The following is a 21,574-nucleotide window of genomic DNA, read 5'->3' as shown; positions in this document are numbered from 1 at the left end:
AGCAGGTGAATATGACGTTTGAAAACTATTGTCATTGCTGGCCAGTTTTGGGTACAGTGATAGTCTCAGGTTATTCTCAGATATGAAGCTTTATTTGTCAGGATGGGCTTTTGTCTTCATTCTTTCCTTTCACGTTTGGTTTGACTTCTACTGTGTATCAAAACCAAGTATTTGCATTATTTTTCCTAATTGGTGGTTTAAGAATTACGGACATTTAATTTGTGAGCAATCCACAGAACTAAACTTCCAGCTGATATTTAATACTTCTAAGCAGGAAATACAGTACAGAGCTTGAAACCAAGCTTATAGTTCATAATGTGAAGTGATTGCTAAGCATGTGATCTCTTCAGCAGTTGATATTTTTTTTGGTGTGTATTCATTTTTTTCTTCAATGAGTGGTTGGCTGCCTTAAAGTTGTGATAAAGCAACAAGATTTTATGAGGCTCTAGGACAACATGAGGTATTCTAGGTCTTCATCAACAGAGCAATGGCTTAGAATTCAACACAATTATTTACTAGTAATTGTATCTCTACAACACCCTGGAGACTATAACTTTGTGAGGCTTTTCACAAATGCTTAATTTGACTTCAATCTGATTAACTTCAGCCTGACCCTAATTAACAGTAGTTTAGTCATCAAGCATTTTGAAGGTCTTTTTTAAAGGGCTGCAATCAGGTCAATGCTAGTAAGTGATTATAGTATTGCATCTTTTCCCATCACTGTTTGATATAAATTATAATAATTATTTGAGAACTAACAAGACCTTTACCTTGTGAATCACAGGCTATCTGGGAAATGCCTTGGTAAGGATGTTAGTGACATGGTCCAACTGTTGATCATAACTTTGCTAATTTGCCCAGAAATGCTTCCCAATATCAAAACTTTACAATAAATGGATGGAGGAGTTTCAAACAGGATATTAAGTCAAGCTGTCTCATTCCGTTTTCCTGTATCAGAACTGAAGAAGCAAGGGCTTATGTGTTTTTAAACTGAGATGTGCTGCAGGAGTTATCTTTCTGTTTTATTTTGAAGAAAATCTTGGCTTGTTCTGCTCTGGAATTTTCAGGAAGTAGCTGTGCCTCACATTCCTGTTAATCAACAGATTTATCAAAATCCTGGTACCTCCAACCAAAATCCCAAGAGTGGCTGAGTATTTGAGAGAATTTCAAACTAGAGCTAATTGTAGAGGAAATGAAAGTATGATTTTGTCAGTTTTACTGGGACCTAATACTTATGGCTTTCAAAAAGAATTTGACTCTTTTGGGTGAATGTAACCTGCTTGTTGTACAAATGTATTACTTTAGTACTCACCTGAGAATTTGGTGCCTATAAAGATATTAAAGCAATGTTATTAAAGTCTTTGTCAGAATAGTAGTTGCCTAATCACTTTAATGGACCATTTGCTAGGAATAAGTAAATAAATTGAGAAAGTAGTGTTAATTTTTTTCATGTGCAGACCGTGTTGCCTTTGTGCATAATCACTGAGTTTGGATTAGTTGTTCTTTATCAACTTGCTAGCTGGACAGCGCAGTTACTCTGAAATTGGCTATTTAATTGATACACAATTTCTTTCCTCAAATATTCAGTGATTATGACTGTGTCAGTATCTTAGGTGGTTAATTAGCTGTCATCTACATCTACAGAAGCTATAATCAGATTTTTGACTGCCCTGCAAAGTATCCCATTTCATATCATCATACAAGCATATGTGAGATGATGGGTTTTGAACCATTATCTGTCACTGTCACGTTTTGGTCGATGGAGTTGAAAAACTCGTTTTACCGCCAATCTTCTGAAATAACTTATGAAGATAAAGCTTACATCTTGTGACTGAAATATCTCAAGCCTTTAAAACAAGATTGGAAATTAAAGGTGGGCAGTGGTTTGGTTAGAACTGTTCTTTATATAGTTAAACTGTTAAGTAAGCTTCTCTTGCTGAAGTGTAGCAAAGCCATCACCATTCTATTTCTTGTGGTTTCAGTGATACAGTTACTTTACAGTTCAAGTGGATGTGTTTTGTAAGTAGCTAAATTAGAGATATGCAATAGTTTTCAAAGTCCTTTTACCAGGTCCTGTATCTTTGATTTACATCTAGGGTTCGAGATCATGAGAAAGTTTAGCAATGAAAATGTCTGTGTGAATTATACTGCTAACAGTCTTTCTCCAAATTTTTTTTGCTACTCACAGCAGGTCCTCTGATACACAGGTTTCCAAATGATATGACTCATATTTATACAAAATGTCCTATACCTTTAGCAGTCAAGCTTTTTAGTAACAAAGTAGTATTATGATGGTGCTTATATCTTCAACAGCAGTGAAAACAACGATCTCATTTATTTTAAAACAGTCTGTTCTGAATAAAAGATGTGTAAACTGATTCTAAAGCTGTGTTTCCATGAATATGAGGAGCTTAAGAATAAGGAACATGAGGTTAAAAGATAATTTCACTTTATAGCTTAGCAGTTTAATTTAACCAATGTCATTGTCATTTTATGGCTGCTCCATATGCTAGATGAAATAAATTGAAATGTGCTTGTTAGAAATTTAAAGGAGTTAGCAGATCATACGTCAGCTTACTCGTAGTAATCTTAGGCAATGGAAAATGATGTATGGAGAGGGCAACCCTCATTTTGATGCTGTACTTTTCAAAATCATATTGTATGACTGTATGATAGGGCTTGCACTATCAGTTCCATTACAGTACTTGGTTTGTAACTGTTTGTCCGTTGATGAAGCCACTTAAAAAACCATCTCTCCACATGATAATTGTTAAGGTTATTTGTAAAAACTATAATTAACTTAGTAAGTAAGAGCACCTAATGGCCCTTACATTGAGATTGTCTCTCTGCAGTGCAAATACTTATCAAAAGCTTCTCCAGAAAAGCACTCCAGTGTGAAGACAGATAATATAAGACAACTTTGCTTTGGTTTGTAAAAGAACTGCAAACACTCTGTCCTGTAAAAGGGGGAAGGTATTTCAGTCAAATCTTTTTCACTTGTATAATGGTATGCTAGTAGAACTAGCCGCAAAAATTATGGGCCCACAAAGGCTCAAGGCACTACTTAGGTGGGACTAAAGATTTCTTTCTAGAAATATCAGTCAATTAAAAAAAAAACATGTGAGCATGACTATCAGATTTCTTTGCTACAGAGAAAGGTTATTTTTTTTCCTTTGAGCTTTTATATTCCACTCTGCTTAGTAATTTGGTGACTGGTTTTTTCTGTATGTGTCTGAATAGTTCCACAGGTTCAAAAAAAAAAAAAAGTGGATTCATCTGTGGATGAAAAATTAATTGAGGGCTGTTAAATTTTCACTGCCATAGTATGTATATAATGTCAGTTGACATAATCTGAATTAATGCCTCAGTATGTTCAAAAAAGGAGATAATTTACTGCTCCAAATTAAAAAAAAAATACATTTGCACTTAATGTATTTTTGGGGGAAAAGGAATGAAGCATTTTGTGTAGCATTTTCTTAAATTATGTTTTTAAGAATAAAATTAATAAATACTTTATGCATTTTTTTCACATCAAATTTACATTGTTGTTCACAGTTTCTGAAACTTCAACACGTTTCTTTTCTAAACCTGGAAATCAAAATCTCATTCTCCCTACATTGCTATGAAGTTATGAAGTTTTTAATACCAGCCTAGGTAGTGAGAATAATTTTAATCATTTTTAGCAGAAGTCTTTTATTTAAAATGCCTGCCTCCTAAACTCAGATAATACACCTTTTTTTTTTTTTTGAGAGGTAACTGAATACCTAAATATTTAGTTCATGTAATTCATCTAAAGGAGTAAGTAACTATAATTAACCATGTTCTTATATTACTGAGTGTTGACAAAAATCTTAATAAGATGTAGCAGTGTTTTTTAGACCTTGTTTACCTACAGGATTCTGTATGCTGTAAATAAACAGGGTGAAAATATGTTTATTCAATCAAAACTAGCTTTAGTTCTTATTAAATATTTATTTTGGAGAGATAAAGGGATTAAATAAAATGAAGAGTTATCATGATTTATAGTTGGGGAGGTAAGGGGCAGGGGAGTGGCACTGAAATCTATCCATTTAATCCCCTTATCAATATTGGGACCAATTACCAAAATGTCTAGTCTTGAGAAGGCTGTAGCTTATTCATGGCTTGTAGTTTATTAGCTTGCACACAGATTCATATGTCAAAGATTAGTGTAAAAATTCACTCATAATTGTAGCAGATTGGCACAGATTTAACAACAGTAGTGTCTTTTATATTGCACAATGCTGTGATCTGTCGCTGTTGAGCCGCTAGCAGAGAAAAGAACCCAGTTCTCAGTGGCAAGAAGGAAAAGACCTTTATTGTTTTGATTTCATCATATATATAGAGTTTTCAAAGGTCACCCAGATTGGTCGTCAGAAACCTCCCCCTAGGCCCGATTGGCCAGGCCTGCACCGTCCAGATCTTGGGACACCGTTTTAATAACATCCAAACTTTATCTTTATTTATAAAACACAAAAAGAATTCTCATGGGAAAGACCTGTGCTAGCCACAGTAATCTATTTGGATATGTTTGAAACATATCAGACACCACAATAAAAGCCTTTGACAGTGTCCCAGGAACCAAGGTATATGAAGAAGGTATTTAGTTTCATAGTCCTGAGAACAGGTTTCACAATCTAAGAAGATACTTGCCAGAGTTTTGTCAAGTTTAGAATTGGAATTCATGGCTGGGTAATTAAACCTAGTTCTGCCTAGACCTAAATACTGTTTTCCTAAGTGAAACTGTATAAAATGTTAAGCATTGCTTTTGAGAAAAAAAAATGTAGTCATGAAATACTGAAAAGGTGTTTTTAAGGAAAATAGGTAGATTGTTTGGGATTTTTTTATTTTGTTTTGTTTTCACCTAAGTGTCCACACAAATAGAAATAAAGTAATTCTGGATATTTAGTTTTTGTGATCTTTGCAACTGAAATCACTGTAATAACCTAACAGACACATCTGGTTTCATAAAAAGGGTTATGATTCTAGATGAATGTTAAGGAGTGGATCAGCTGCTTGAAAACAAACTCTGTTCTCTTTCAAATATTCTAATGACAAAACAAGAAAGAAAAGATCTGCTTTCGCAGCACAACTGGCTTTAAAGTACTTTCCAATATTTTCTGTGATGTCAATGGGCCTTTAAGTAGTTATTAATATATCTTATGTTTTATAAAACAACTTCTGATTGCTAAAGGAGCAAAATGACACATTCACCTTTGAATACAGTAGTTGATTCAGTTTATAGTCTCTGCTTTAGCTAATTAAGCACCAAGGGCCAGATTTTAGGTTGCATAATGTCTTATTCATTAACTACTTTATTAAAAAAGAGGAGATTGTTTGAAAGTGAAGCTGTACATTTTCTTGCTGAGGATGATACAGTCTAGCCTGAAGGAATTTTTTTTTAGCTCTAGCTCAACTGTATTTAAATGTTAAGTGTTAATTCTGCAAATTCAGGTCTTAATTTGTGAAGGTAGCTTAATCTATGAATAAGAAGGACTAGTGTTGCCTTAATTTTAAGTAGTTTTTTAAAATATGGAATATATAAAATTTTGTCTTTTGTCTCCAAATATTGAAGAAAAATCCTGTGATTTTTCTTTTTTCTTTTTTTCTTTTAATAGCATAGAAAAATGTCTTAAAGACCTGCAATCAGATGTAAATGAAATATGTACTGATGAAGTACTACAAAGCACAACTGACTGCATTCAGTGGCTAAATAACTGCAATTTTAGTTCTCTCAGACCTTCTGCTACAGACCATGAAGAGCTGCTGGAGTTCCTTAAGACCCTGGTAAAAATTGTTTATTAAAGACTTTAATGTTGTCTAGTTGGTTACATGATTGGATGTGGGATGGTATGTGGGTGAGTTCAATTAGTTTTCTCATTTCAGTCTTTGCTGTTGTCAGGATAGTTAAGAAATTCATGTCTGCAGCAGGGTGTTGTGTTTCCTTTTGATCATGCCTTAAATAGACAAACTGGGGACAAAATACTTTCACAGATGCTACCATATGTTCAGCACTGCTAGGATTGTTTTATAAAACACATGTTGGTAAAAAAAACATTTGAAGTTACTGTCTACACTGAGCCTATTAGTGTTACTCCATATTCTTCACTTGTATCAGTATGAATTTAATTCATCTAATATATGTTATTGTTCTTTATGCATTATTTAAGCATAAACTTCCTACCTGCTGTGTGTCCAGAGGGGTACGTGGTAGATGCCCCACCCCTGGAAATGTTCAAGGCCAAGTTGTATTAGGCTCTGAGCAGCTGTCTACTTGAGGATGTTCCTGCTCATTGTAGAAGGATTATACTAAATGACCTTTAAAAAGTCCCTTCCACTCCAAATGCTTCTATGATTCTACCCTTCCCAATTAGAAAAGTGGGAGCTGTATCCTTTGTCCTACCAAGCTGTACAACTAGATGCAGCTAGAAATCAAATTTCACTTAAATTAAAAGTACCATCATTTTAGACGGTATTTTTATCCAAAATTTTTGTCAAAAGGTTACATTTGTATATATATATATGTATATATATGTGGAATATATATATATTTGTATATATATGTGTATATATATGTATATATATGTGGAAATGGAAGTCTGGAAAATTGAATTGGCAATATAAGTGGAGGTTGATACCTCAGTAAATTATGGTCTTCAAGTTTATATAAAAACTATATATGTATGTGTTTGATATGATACATACATATGAGGTCAAACAAATAAACAGTATTCAGTGATTATTCTTTGTCACTTTCATGTCATGGTTTAGTTGTACACCATGAACAACTTTAGGCTAAGATTAGCTGTAATGGAAGAGGAAAACTGTAGAGAAATGGAATGTTTTCTCTGGCTAGAGCACAAGCTTGATAAAATCACCTCTTTTTTTTTTTAACTCTTCGAACTGGTTGTTGGTCTTTCAGTCACCCTTGCATCCACTGGATATTGAGCTGTGTCCAATGGTGAAGTAAATTTTAGAGACACCACATCTTTAATGTTTATGTGGTGAGGAGTGATTTTGTTCTCTTTTGACAAAAATGATCAGTAGGAATATTCCTGCTAATAATAATCCCACTAAAGGGTGTCAGAGACTGCTACATGTTACACTCGATCTAGATGAAATTAGAGAATCCCAGGAAAAGCTGACTATGAAGTTCTTGACTTCAGAAGTCTTTTGTTATTCCTCTTACTCCACTTAGATCCTTACTGAATTCCCTCAGGAGGTGGCATGACGATGATGACTTGTTTGTGTCCATTCCCTGCTTACTTCTCCAAGGTCTATTCAAGCCATATGCCTGAACACCAGATGGCGGCATTTGTTTGGAAAACACAAAAATGTCCCCAGCTCTGGAATATCTTGCACAAAATATGCTTTCTAGCTCTCCAGCTTCCCAGGAGCTTACTAACTGCATGACAGTCTTGCTGTGAGCTGTAGTATCCAGTTAAGCCTTGACAATGGCTCTGTGGCAGGCTGCTAAACAGACAGCAAAGTGTGAGAAGCCTGGAAGTCTCAATTCTGCACTGTTCATCGTGAAAACATTTTTGGAGCTCAGACTTGGACATCACTATTTCCAGGCTCATGGATTCTTATATAACCAACCTGTTGTGTAGATGAGATTACAGATGTATCTGTAGTACTGACTGTACTACAGTCTGTCTGTAAGAAGTTATATTCACACTGGATAATCTTCAGTTCCATAAATTGGTCTGCAGTAAACAATTTTCAATAACATTCACCATTAATGAGATCATTATGATCTGACCTTTTTTAAATGTATATTTCCACCCATTGAACTAATTAATTAATTTCTTCTTGCATGCTTTTAATTAAGTATATATAATACAAATTCAGTAACACAAACCTTCTTTCTACTTCAGGATATTCATTGTTATCCTTTATTATGTGTGTTTATTTTGTTAGGAATTTTGCTTATCTTTTAAGCTGCTAGGACAATTAAAAAACAGTGCAAAGTTCTTTTGGGGCTTTGGCTGGGGTGCTGTATTTAGGTTTGTTGTTATTATCATGCATTTGTAAACTCTTACGAAAATACTCAGAGTTTCTTCATGAAGCCTAAAAATGTTAATTATGTGAAATTTTTTCATTCTGTGTACTGTCTTTTAACTAAATACTTAAAAGCTGAATATGTGCCCTAACACATTGTCGTTAAATTCTGTTCCTGCTAAAATAAAGGCAAATTCCTTTTTTAACAAAGCCTTCATCTTACTGTACTTGTTTATTAATATGGTAGGTAGTAGTCTGTACTGGGCAGTAGTTCAGCTGCTAAGCTGCAACTGGTTTTCTCTATGTTATTGTTGTCACTAACTTTCTGTGCTCGTAAGGGAACTTTTAATGCTTCTCCAAAACCTTTGGCTACTAATTTAGATATTTTCTCTTGAATAGTGTTAGTATCATCTTTTGAAATATTTTTTAAAATATTTTTACTATAGGCTAATTTTTGTATTAAAAAGCCGATATCAATATAGGCAATGTTTGAAGACACTTGACACTCTTTAGACCTTCAAAGTTCGCTTCAGGTACTCTCTTTCTGAGTAACACTTAGTTTAAAATGGCATCTGCAAGCTGACATTTTAAATGTGTTAAATTGTATAGGGCTTGTAACAATCCTTAGATATATGAAATATTTTAGTTTTGCCTTAAAAAGCAGCAGTAGGGATTTACTTGGGAGACCATCTGGGTTCACCATTGAAGGCATCAGGTACATGCACTGTTTTCACAGCTTCTCTTGCTTTGTACATTTCAGAGTGTAGTATTTGAGCATGATTCATAAAAAAAGTAACATTTAAAATCCAGAAATCTACTTGCGAAGAGTCAGCTTTTCAACACAGTGGTTAGTGATCAGGGTTTCAGTTTACACTCTGAGACACATTTTTCTTTAGGGACATGAAACTTTACAGAATACTTCAGTAGATAACAGAAGAAAATCAGATCAGTATTATATATATGCATATTGATATGTATGATTTTAGATTTTAATTAGTTGCACATATTTCTGTTACATGCACATGCTTTTATGGGATGACATTCAATTGATAATTTCCTTTACTATTTTGTCTTCCATATGTCTTTCCTGTTTGTAACTAGAAAGAATTAATAAGAATTATTTTGAAATAAAGATATAAAATGGAGGGAAAATAGGTAGTGTATTATTTTTAAGACTTTCTTTATAAGAGGCAGTCATGCTCCCAGTATGTTATTCAGAGTTAGGTACTGTAGTGAAAGTGTTAAATTTTTTAAATTTTTGTCAATAAACACTCCAGAGTAGAAGGCAACATAAAGGTTAAACTCTCTAGCTGTGTAACAGGTTTGAAATATCCAGAACAAAGAATAGGAGTTCTGATTTTAAAAATTGTTATGACTCTAAAGCATAATTATCTATTGACAAGCACTTGCTACACCGGAAAAATAGAAGATTTTGTATTCAGAAATAGTTGTATTCATGCAATACCATACACAAACTTGAGTAACTTACCTGTCTTTCAAGACGGGAACAGGAATAAAACTAATAATTTATTCAAATAGTGTAAGTTAAATAAAACAGTAATTCTGAAGGTTTACCAGCCTTGCTTTATAGGGTGTAGTATAATTTGGAGACTGTGCTGGTTTCAAGTGGCTAGTACAGGGCTATGATTTGCATTTGTGCTGAACACAGATAGTGTGATGGTTTTTTTATTGCTGAGCAGGTTTTACACAGAGGCAAGGCCTTTTCTGCTCTTTGTAGTGCCACGCTGGTGAGGAAATTGGGAGTGCATGGGAGGCTGGGAGGAGATGCAGCTGGGTATATACATACAGCTGAGTATATACATACAGCTGAATATCCCTCTGGCACAAACTGACCAGAGGGATATTCCAGGCTGTATGACATCATGGTCAGTGTTTAAGTAGGGAGAAGAAAGGAAGAGGGGACATTTGGAGTGACAGTGTTTGTCTTCCCAAGGAAGAGGAAGCCCTTACGTGATGGGGCCCTCCTCTCCTGGAGGTGGCTGAACACCTGGCTGCCATGGGAAGCAGTGAATTAATTCCTGGTTTTGCTTTGCTTATGTGCATGGCTTTTGCTTTCCCTGTTAAACCGTCTGTCTCTCAACCCATGAGTTTTCTGGCTTTTACATTTCCAGTTGTCTTCCCAGTCCTGCTGATGGGGGAGTGAGCGAGTGGCTTGATTGCTGACTGGGGTGAAACCATGAGAGAGACCCAGATAAAGCACATGATTGGAAAGAACTCCCTAAGTGGCTTGCCACAATGCTTTTCTCTGTTGGAGAGAAGCAATGGGAGGTGAAGGAGCAAGTGAGGGTCCTTCTAGATCCTTATTTACTTAAGACTTGCCTGCTGAAATTCAGAAAATCAAGAATTCCACCAATTTCACACAGTGTTCTTGTTGCTGTGATAATAGTATTGAGCTGTGACAAGAGGAACTGCCATTTGCTGCATGACCTCTTGAAGCTGAAGTAGCTCTAAGGTCACAGATCCTAGCCCTGGACTGAGAGAGAGCTCATCAGACTTGAATGAAGAAGGAGCAGCATCCATGTGGTTTCACTTGCTTTATTAACCAACTGCCTTCTCCAACCCATTTAGATTAGATTTATGTGGAGGTCACTATACTGTTAATATATCAGTCTGCATCTTCGTTTGATGGGATGCACAGCTTCTTATTCTTCTGTTCTATGTGATCTAAGCCTCTTTAATTCTTAACAAGTTTTAAATTTTAGTTCTTTTAGGGAATCCTGGGAAGAATGTTTTATCCTTAGAATGGCCTTTTTGATGGTTACCTGCTGAGTAATAGAAAATGACCGTTTTGTAAATTCCTGGCTTGGTTTTATGAGAAAAACCTGTCATTATCTGTGTAAATCTTAAGTAATTTTTCATACCATTTTCTTTCAAAGATGTGTGTCTGTGACCACAACAAAAAGGCTGCCAAGGGTTTCCTTTGAATTGAATTGAGAAAAAAGGTTGGGGATACAAGAAAGATGATAAGAGGAATGTGAGTTATTGGCAGAGGTAGACAAGAAAATTAATTTGCATATAAATCCTGTTTTCCACATGTTTAATGATTTCTGTTGCTTACATATCTTATTTGCTGTTAAGATAATTAATATTGGAAACACAGTTTTTACTCTAGTATGAAGCTGTTCGTTCAATGATCAGAATTTACAAAAATTTCTAAAATATTGTCTGATTTACCTTTGTTAGCAAAGCTTGCTGAAGAATGAGAAAAATCGAGAAGAAATGGTACTTCACTTCCTTCTGGACCTCTCTAGTCAGTGTGGTGTCTCATTTCCCTGTGCTGCAAGTGGGACATCTTTTGAATTAACGTCTTCTCTTCATACGATTCAGGATGATTCAGCTGTGGATGTGAAATCTCTTTGGGATGATGTCAGATTGCATCTTCGACAATTTTTAGTAAATAGGCTGCAAAGTCAAGAAGAAACCAGCACTAATGCTTTGCAACAACAAATGGAGTTTAAAACTCAGTGTGTACAGCAGCTTTTGTTTCTTTATCCAAAATCAGAAGTCTTAACGAAGTATCAAAATATGCAGAATAAACTTGTTAGTGATCTTCTACAGAACTGTATTTTGTCAAGTTCTGGTGAAACAAATTTTGATAAGGTGGTTCATGGTTACCAAAGTTCCATACCCAGATTGTGCACAATGATAAAAGAGGACTTGTATATACTAAGTGGAACTATTGGTCCGTCTTCATCATTAAAGTTTATTAATGAAACTTATCTGGATACCATAACTGAAGAAATGACAGTTCTTCTTGAAAGACTTTGTGAGCTGCAGTTCAAAGAAAATGCTCTACATATAGTTAAAGCAAACAAGATTTCAAAGAAGCAAAGAGGAACAGTTCATGCTGTGGGTTAGTAGTCTTATTTTATATTCTTTGTAGTTAGATATTATTTTAATTTTGCTACCTTTTTCTAATATACTTGATTATTTTTGATGAAGAGACAGACCTGAAATTGTTAATTACAGCTTTAACCATGTTACTGCAGTTGAGTTCTAGACTGTGTCAGAATTGTGACAAAGAAGTAAGAGAGTAATTTACGTAACTTACTGAAACCCCATTATAATTCACTGGATAACGTTGTCGTGTCACAGTAATATTTTTTGCCTGATTTACTCCAGCTGCTGAAATATGTAGTAGAATAAGAACTATTTAATCCAGATTTAAATAAACACAAACTCTTTGGTCTTTTACCCCTACTTTTTATTTCAAATTATCAGACATTTAAAGGAGATTATAGGAAAGACTGTACAGTAATGTGTCCATGAAACTGGAAACAGATGCTGATTCACACATCAGAGCTGACCCTGAAGATTACTATGAGATTCTCATTCTCTAACTAGGAAACAAACAAAAAAATCCATTTACACTTTTAGTCTTGTGAAAGTGCAGAAGGTTGGAGTTAATACCACCTGGTCATTTCTCCTTGTTTCAAGAAATATCAAGCAGGAAAGGATTCTGTTATTGATGTGGTATTTTCTGTATTTTCTTTTTGCAGTTTTTAAGTCTGACATGCTAATTTTCAAAGGGAAAAATCAGTGCTTTGGAAAACCATACAGAATAGAAACTTTCATAACATAATTGCATGATTGTATGTAATTGCTTTTTCAATGCAGTGTTTAGAGTCATCCTCTGTGCAGGAGGCATTTGTATAAAGCATAGCTTTCCATAAAGGTGAAGTGATTTTCAGGTAGAAAATATTAAAAGCTTAGAATCATACGAGAAATACAGAAGCACAAGATCTTTGGATTGGGCAACGTAGAGAAAAGATGAGGGAGGTGATGATTTGTCAGGTTTATACAGAAGAAAATTGCACACTTGTGAGTTTTAAAGTCAGCATACATGTTAGTGTAAGTCAACTAAAAATTCCAGGAGAAGAAATGCAAAGATAATTTTTCAACAGGAACTGAAATACGGAGGAATATTGGAGCTTATAAAAGACAAAGGCACAAAGACAAGTAAGTTGAAAGGATGAGAGGTTCAGTGTACATACTAGTGGAATGGAGTGTTGGTGGGAAAGAATGAGAAGTAGTCTGAGAATACTGTTGAGATACGAAGTAACAAGAAATCTGAATTTGAATTACACAGTGACATGGGAGTCATCGAAAGGATTCACTGACAAAAAAAATTACATATAGCGAACAGAAGTTTGTAACTTCATTTTTCTTTCAGTCTCAAAGCAAAGATGGGGAAGTTCAATTACCTCCATTTTACATCTAAAACATGGAGTTTTAAATGGTCACAAATGTGTCTCTTTGAATAACTGTACTTTAACTCTGTATTACAAGAAGGCAGAGAAGAGTCATTCAATCCATTAATACAATACTTCCTCCGCTTAAATTTTTTTGCCACAGGATTTGACTTTGCATGTTTTTGTGCCAGCACTTCTATCAGTACAGATTTCCAGTGCATGTTTCTTTTGTATGTTTGAAAAAACAGAGGAAGGTGAAAATAAACAAATCTTGCTTGAAACTTTAAAACATTTCATGCAATTAATTTAAATTGAAAATAATTTCTCTATTTCATAAATATTAGAGCAGATTTTAATTCTTATTGAAAATTCATTAAATGTCAGATTTGCAGGTGCAGCAGCTCTCTCCTTAGCACCCATAAAATGTGTTTAGAGTTGCTGTTTGTTAATATATAGTTTAATTCTCAAAATTACTTTCTTCATGGGGCTCTCATGCTCATGTCTTCATGTTATTTTACTTCAAGAAGTTAGTGTGGGAAGTAGGTATTGATTTGCCTACTAATTTTCTGCTACACTTACTGGTTTTCTGCAGAAGCTGTCTGCTGTAGATGCTCTGCTCTTAAGGACTTCAGGTAGCCAAACCATAAGGCACCAAAAGTGAAATGAGCAGGCTAGAGCAAAATGCAAGGTCAAAGTTGTGAAATTTTGAGTGTGATTTGGGTTTTTTCCCCCATATTTTGTGAACGTGTAATAGTCTATTTTTTTCACATATTTTGTGAACATGTCATAGCTTATTATTTGGTGTTATTCATCAACTCAAGCAAAAATTATCCTTGTGTCATTGCTAAAGTGGTTATTACTGAGTAGCTTATTTGTAGATGAGCTCATATGTAAAGTCTTTTCTGGAAAGTGATTTCTCTCCTGTAAGTGTATCCATATACTGCATGTGTACCACACTAAACTAGAAAAAGGCATTTTTTCCTTTAGAATTAAAATGTTCACAAGGCAGTTCACAGTGAAATAACTATTTGGGAAATATTGTAAAAGGTTTGTAATGGTGGACAAATTCTTAATGTCAAGTGACTTTACCTGCTTGGAGCTCTTAAATTATGATACCTTTGTTGCCCTCCCACAAATTAGAGTGGAATCTATTTTTACATAAGTTAGGTTAAAAGACAGCTTTAACAGATTACCTTGACAGTCATACCCAGTTGGCCACATATCAAAAAAACCTTGTGCATAAATATGGAGGGAAGGACAGAAAGAGAAGGGTTTTTTCTTAGTTGAAAGACAGATGTGTTTCTTATTTCTTATGCATGTTGCCTCTGCCCTCTGGGAGCCCTCAAACCAGCATATTTCAGAATATCAAAATAATTTAATCTAGGGCATTCAATTGGGACTGTTATCCCAGTGGTGATAGAAAGGTTTGTGTTTTCTTAGTCCATCCTCAGGGTAATGTGGTTTTTGGTTGATGTTTGTTGTGGTTTTTTTTTCAAAGAACTGCTGTAATTGATCCTACTATATAACATAGGAAAAAATAATAGAAAATAATGAAGCAGTGCCAGAACCTCAGAAAACATTCGATAGAGAACCTCTTTCTTTTGGGAAAATATAGGTAGTCTATAAAAAGCTTTAACAGAGTTATCTTTAAAATATTTCATATATAATCTATTTGTGAAGTAAGGAGTTAACATTTTTCTTTTCATATTGTATTAGAACAGTTATTTGTGAAGTACTATAAAGAGATTGTATCCATTTATCAGTACCTAGGAAGCACATGGCAGGACAGAGAAGCTGTCAAAATGGCATGTGGAAAGAGGCTAATTTTTGGAACTCAGCATCTTCAGTTGCCAACTCTAGTGGAGGCAGGTGGTTTTATGTTATCACTTGGTCCTCCTACCTGTTAAATCTGTGACTCTTATTACCTTTACCAGTGCAGGATTCAGCCAATAGTATCTGGGCTGTTTCTGCAGGAGATTTTTATATAACATCAATTATAATTTCTCTGTGTACTTTCAGAACATAATCAGCATTTCCAACCTGCTAGATTAATATGCAAGGAAAGTTTCCTCAAGCTTTTTTGTTTTCTAATGGGATTTTGTTGTTTCAGACTTTCTATTATATTAATCATCTGTGTCTTTCAAAAGTTTATATATGTTGTGGTATTTAAAAATATACTGAAAATATCTGTTGACAATACTTAGCATGGACAGAATCACAGCTGGTTTTAAGGTTATCTCTTATGATTTTTTGCTTCTACTTCCAATGTGGTATTTCTCATAAATTATTTGCAGTAAGTCTACTAAATGTGTATTGTAGTTCTACCTTTTAAACCTTTTCTGTGTTCCTTTGTTTACAAAAATGTTAAGCTAATCAGGCATTACTAACCTATATTAATTTGTCATCTGTTAGATGAAGAAACAGCTATTCTTAAAAGTGATAAGACATCTGCCAAAGAAACTTAAAACCCATAGAATTACAAACAGTTTATGTGTTAGTGGAAGGTTTTCTTTGGTTTTATTTATATAGTTTTTGTATGTAAACAGGGTATAAGTACTTATGTAGACTAATTAGCTGGGTTTTTAAAATTTTCTGTGGTTAAAACTAAACGTAGATCATAGCTTTGAGTTTTGTTTTTTCTGACATATTCAAATTGATTTGCTTCATATTTTAAAATAATCACAAATTTTCCAGAGACCCTTAAACGTTTAAAATCACAAATGAACTTTGTTTTTAAAATCTGAGGTAATAGATACTGTGTTCTTAAGTATCAATAGTTCATTATTTTTAAGAAAATATTATTTCAAAATGGAGGTAAAGTGATGCAGACTTGACTAAGCACATTTTTAGCTACAAAATAATTAAATTACCTTTAGAGATATGTTTTGATATTAATGTATTACAGTTTTACCCCACTTTTATATATCCATTTAGCTAGATGTCCAGCAGGCTTCCTTTCTCTTTTCTTTCTCCAGAATATAACCAACTTCCATTCTGTTATACAGACATATTCTAATGCAAACTGTGATTTAAATTATGATATTTTTTATTTATTGTCTTTAAATATTCATAAGTTTCTACAGAATATATTGTGTTTGTGGGACACCTTATGTGAATGTGGCATATATCTAAACTTGAATAGAAGGACTCAGTACCATTTATAGGAGATGCATTTTTGCAGTGGAGTTGAGAGCAAGAAGAGAAACAAGCTCTGGAATAACTTGTTGAAATGAAGACAACTTTGGGATGTTAAATTAAAGTACTTGGTAAGGAAAATCTATTTTGAGTTCACTTATATATTCTCAGCAATTTGCTGAGGAGCTAACTTGAAATATGAGGTTTGTGTTTTGCACATTTAACTAAAATTTGACTTCTCTACTACATTTATGGCCAATTGGTTTTATTCCCCCTAGTTTATAATTGCCCCTTTTTGGAATTAGGAACTTCAGTTTCAGACTTGCTTTTATCCTTCCATGTAATTTCCATTTACTTGGTTTGTGATCTCATAAGCTACCATTATGGCTTACAACCAATCTTCTATGATTTTTGTCTTTTCTATCAAAAATATGCCTAAAATAATATTAATGTCTGCTGATTTAGTGACTGCATGATTAAAAAAAATCCCAGCTATTCACATCTGGGAATAATTAGGACTCAATAACTTTAGTGTAATTTATCCTCCCATTTATATTTGGAAATTAAAAGTTTCCAAACATGGATTGATGTAATTAATATTTATATTTTTGCAACTTTTTTGATACTTCTATGCAGATAACAATTCATAGCAGATAATTTACAATATTTGTGCTGTAGTTACACTTGGTTTTTCATCATGTTTTCTTATCCATCGTCTACAATCTGTTTTTTAGAAGGATGAGGATGAAGGAGGAAAGTGTTTCAGTCACTTGACTTACTACTGTCCAGGCCTGAAAGTCCTGTTGCATCTTTCTGAAGTGCTGGGAAGGCATATAATACAAAGCAGTCCATATGGATTACAGATTATAATATCCAGTATGATATCCTGCTTCTGCAGATCAAATTCATTTTATTGTCCAAATCCTTGGACTAGTACAAGCAAGCTTTAAGTTAAATGTGATGTGTTGCTAAGGGCAAAATGTTTAGAATGACAAAGTTTTAGAATTTAATTAGAATGTTATTTGAAGTTAGGTTTTTTCATAAATTTAAAGTTTAGACTATTTGGAGACCCACAAAAAGAAAGTAGTGACTTTTAGGCATTATAAAGGCAAAAAGTTGTAATAGAAACTGGAACTTCATCCTCCTTGCATGTCCCTCTTCTCTTTTTTCTTACTCCAGGAGACCCGCAATAATCTGCTCATCCCCTCTTCTGGACATGCTGGTTTGGTTTTTGTTTGTGCATGACCAGCAGTACCTCTATGTGCTTCCATTATATTTCTTGCCTGCTTAGCATCTCCTTCTGTCTTCTATTTCTGCTCTCTCTGTCACATTGCAGAGTGCCTGGTAGCATAACCTGTATAGGAAGAAGGCGCCTGTGTAAAACAAGACATGGGAAGAATGGTACCTGTATGCAAGTGAACATGGCAACTACCCTTGAGCTGCTCTGCACATATATTCACTGAATTTTTAGCGCTGATAGGGATCTGAAAGATCATCTACTTCCAGCCCCCCTGCCATGGGCAGGAACTTCTTCCACTAGACCAAAGTCCCATCCAATCTGGCATTGAACAGTTCCAGGGATGGGGTATCCACAGCTTCTCTGGGCAGCCTGTTTCAATGCTTCATTATCCTCCCCATCAAGAATTTCATCCTAACATCTAATCTGAAGCTACTCAGTTTGAAGCTGTTTCCCCTTGAACTGTCACTCCCTGCCCTGGTCTCCAACTCACTTGTAGCCCCTTTAGGTACTGGAGAGGATTCTACGATCTCCCTGGAGCCTTTTCCTGTCCGTTCTGAACAACCTCAGCACTCTCAGCCTGTCCTCATATGTGGTGATCTATGACACAATCTTCCCTATATCTTATGCAGGTGGAGTGAAAAACTGTATGGTTTCCATCCATGAAAGATGAGGAAGAAACAGGTATCAAGTAAAATGATAGCACTTCTTTCTTATGCATACATAACTTTCACAGAATACACGAGGACAACAGCAAAAATCACATGGTTACTACATGGGGATTGAGTGAAAATGGAGATACAATCTTTAGATGTTTTGCTCTCTATATACCAGAGATTGCTAGTTTTTTATTAAGAACTAATCAACATTGAGATATTCAATAAGTTTGTCACCCATTTAAAATGATGGAACAAGTAGTGTTGGCGGGAATTTAAAGTAGGAAGTTGAAATTGAAAACCAGTGGGCATACAGATATGATACAGATTTCTGCAGTTGTCTCTCTTCCTTGGGAAGTCTATAAAATTTTGACAGGCATAACAAGATCCCATTGCTCTGGGGAAGCAAAATAAATATCCTTAAATTTAATATAGGAAATAATGTGGTTTATAGCTTCTTTGTCACATACTACTTATTTCTTATCCTTGCAAGTACTGTATTTGATTTCTTCTGCACAATTATATTAAATGGAAATATGAGTAGTACTGAGGAGAAAATAAAACCATCTGTTTGAGCATGCAGAGTTGAAGTTTTAATAAAATGGAGGTACACTTTTAAAGGCCATATGAACATAATATCCCTAGGACCACAAAGGTGTTTCTAGTGGGAGAATGACATTTTTGTAAAGATTACAAAAGCGTTAAGATTGTCACTTTTTAGGATTATAGTAGGGTGAAAGATAACAGTATCCAAGTTACTGAAATACCAGTTGACCTGATGTAATTGCAAAGCTGATAGTGTGCCTGAAGAGCTTCCATCTTTTTAGACCAGTTGCTTGAAAATACTTATTAAACCCATAATATGAAATCTCCTTACTGACTCTTTGTCATATTGAAAATATGCCTATTCCAGAATTTTATTATCTTGCTGTTTACTTATTAAAATAAGTAAACACTAACATTGCTTTTCAAATTATTTAAATATTTTTGAGCATGAAGTTCTTGATGATCTTTTGGTTTATATTTTTTAGACTGTTGTGTCCTAATGAAGTTCTTCTACTTCATCTTTTTCAACAGGAATTCAAATCTGTTTTCAAAATTCTGAATAGATTGAAAGGGACATAGTTTCATTCTTTTTTTTTTTCCAAAATGTCCACAATTAGCAAACATCAGCTAATTACCTTCCTTTGTGCTTTCACAGCATACCTGCATTTTCTCCTCAGAATGAAGAAAGCATTTAAGTCACTATGTTCTCTAATAATTGCATCTTCCTCCCAAGTGTAAAAGATGAGAACTGATTTACTCTGTGGTCTGATATTTTGTGAGTGTTCAGAGGTTAATTTGACATTTATATACTGTAGTTTTCTGTTTAGTAATAAAAAAATTACAAAATCTGAGGTACAATTATGATGAAAGTCTCTCGTTTACTTTGGAATATGGGCCGAATGGGACTGCATAAAGAAGAGTGTGTAGGTCTATGGCAGATAAGAGAATACTTCAAAAACGTGTTTAAAGTATGCTCCTGCAGTATTGATTTAAAGAAAGTTGTTACAGGAGTCTTTTCAATATGTGCATCTGCCATGATTTAATCACAAGTTAACTAGATGGTCTTGACTGATTTTTGTCAAGACAGAGAACCTCTTCTGTCATAAAAACTGTACAGAAAAAAGTAAAAATTAGTCATAATAATATGTTTTGGAAAAATATAGAGATGGTTAAATTAGCAGGTAGTGTCACATGGAGAAGATGGTTGTAACATGCTAAATTAGAATATGAATGTCCTTTTTACTGAGCCTTAGGCTTAGAATTTTTAAAAACCCTCTTTCTTCAATCAAGGGGCCACTGTATCTACTGAGTTTTTGACAAAGCTTTCAGTCATTTTATAGAACATTTCGCTACATTTACTGAATAGAGCAAAGCAATAGATATATTCCCATATGTCTGACCTAGAGAGAATGAGCATGGTCAACACCCAGTCCAACTTTTGAATTAGAAGTATAGCACTTAGTGCCCATAAATATTGTGGACTGTCTGAAATTAGATTAGTTACTGGTCTCAGATTTTCAAGTAGAGTTTACTTTTCCTCAGTAGATTCACACACTGATCATCCTCTGGCTAAGAACCAGATCTTGGTATTTCAGCACAAGGGACAGTATACTGATTTTCTGTCCATGTGCTAGGAAATGCTAGCAATTTCTGTAACACAAAAGTTACGTGTTCCGTTATGCACTATACTTTTAGCTCATCTGTAAAGAAGTGTTTTAATTGTGTCATCTCAGCTCAGTGAGTGGGACCTTATATCTGGGCTGACAGATGTGATTAATCCTTCTTTTGTATATCAGTCTTTACACAAAATATTTGTTAAAAGATTATGACTTTTGAAACATTCTTCTAAACGTTTTTAAATGGCAGTGTCTGCCCTTTTTTCTGTCTACTCAGATTTATTTTTCATGTTTTCTTTCCTTGTAAAAGTAATCATGAGAACTTTGTGGTGACTTTGCAGATTTTTTTTTAAATATATAGACACAGAAAGCAGAATTGAGAGTATTGACTCCGGCTTTATTTTTTTTATCTTCTTTGAACAAATTAGGACTGGCTCTATCATATCTTGGAAATTCCAAGGAATGAGAGAAGCAGAAGGGACACAGGGACTTAAATCTATTATTTAAGGAAATACGTAATAGCTAATATCATGCCTAGACTACAGAAAGGAATGATCAACACTTGATAGAAACTCCTGATTGGTTGAAGGTTCCTAACAATCTAATTTTAGTACAGCAGTTCTGATGTAGTGAACCAATCTGTGAGAGACCCAACCATCCCTCTGTGAATATAGATGCAGAAGGATTGAAATTCAGCTAACAGACATTTTTACATGTGCAGGCATTAAAGAAACGTAAGCCAGATTTTTTTTTTAAGTGTTAATTACTGTGTTTTCAAATACACATTAGAATTGTCTTTTATCAGCCATGTGTTATAAAATGGTTTACAGGGAAACAAATGCATGTGCTATCAAAGTTAGAATTCATGAGAAGGTTTGGCAGACCTGGCAGTGCTCAATTTCTCTCTCAGCAAAGACTGAGGAAGATCAACTTTTAGAGTTCTTCAAGGACTCCTGTTTCAATGTAGGTGCTATTTTCAGTTTGCTGCAGGCTTTCTTAGTTTTTATGCTCTCTTAAAACACTCCACTTTGGTGTTTTCTGTGTGTGAGTGTGAAGACTTCAAGAATGTGATAACTCCCTCAGCCCACAGTGTAGGCAAGAAAAATGAAAAAATGTCTGTGGAACCAGTTTATGTCATTGGCAAGGCCAGAA

At 34.5% G+C, this 21,574-nt stretch overlaps 1 protein-coding gene across 7 annotated transcripts in view; it reads left to right on the top strand.

Annotated features, from left to right (window-relative positions):
• The window catches only part of KIAA0825 (KIAA0825 ortholog), a 245,961-nt gene that overhangs the window by 36,956 nt on the left and 187,431 nt on the right, over positions 1 to 21,574 (top strand). For 6 of the 7 annotated variants that reach the window (XR_014846836.1, XM_085042658.1, XM_085042656.1 and 3 more), the window contains exons 3-4: positions 5,637 to 5,805; positions 11,224 to 11,893. Coding sequence is in view for 6 of the 7 variants with exons in the window: in XM_085042658.1 (XP_084898784.1) it covers positions 5,637 to 5,805; positions 11,224 to 11,893 (839 nt within the window). In the remaining variant the exon portion in view is untranslated. Of the gene's footprint in view, positions 1 to 5,636; positions 5,806 to 9,887; positions 10,078 to 11,223; positions 11,894 to 21,574 lie in introns of those variants that run through there. The other variant, XM_085042661.1, reaches the window with a different exon arrangement.

This window comes from Lichenostomus cassidix, chromosome Z (assembly GCF_008360975.1).
Source record: "Lichenostomus cassidix isolate B80296 chromosome Z, HeHo_3.0, whole genome shotgun sequence".
NCBI lineage: Eukaryota > Metazoa > Chordata > Aves > Passeriformes > Meliphagidae > Lichenostomus > Lichenostomus cassidix.
The sequence above is the reverse complement of the archived record's forward strand: the minus strand, read 5'-3'. Positions and strand labels throughout refer to the sequence as shown.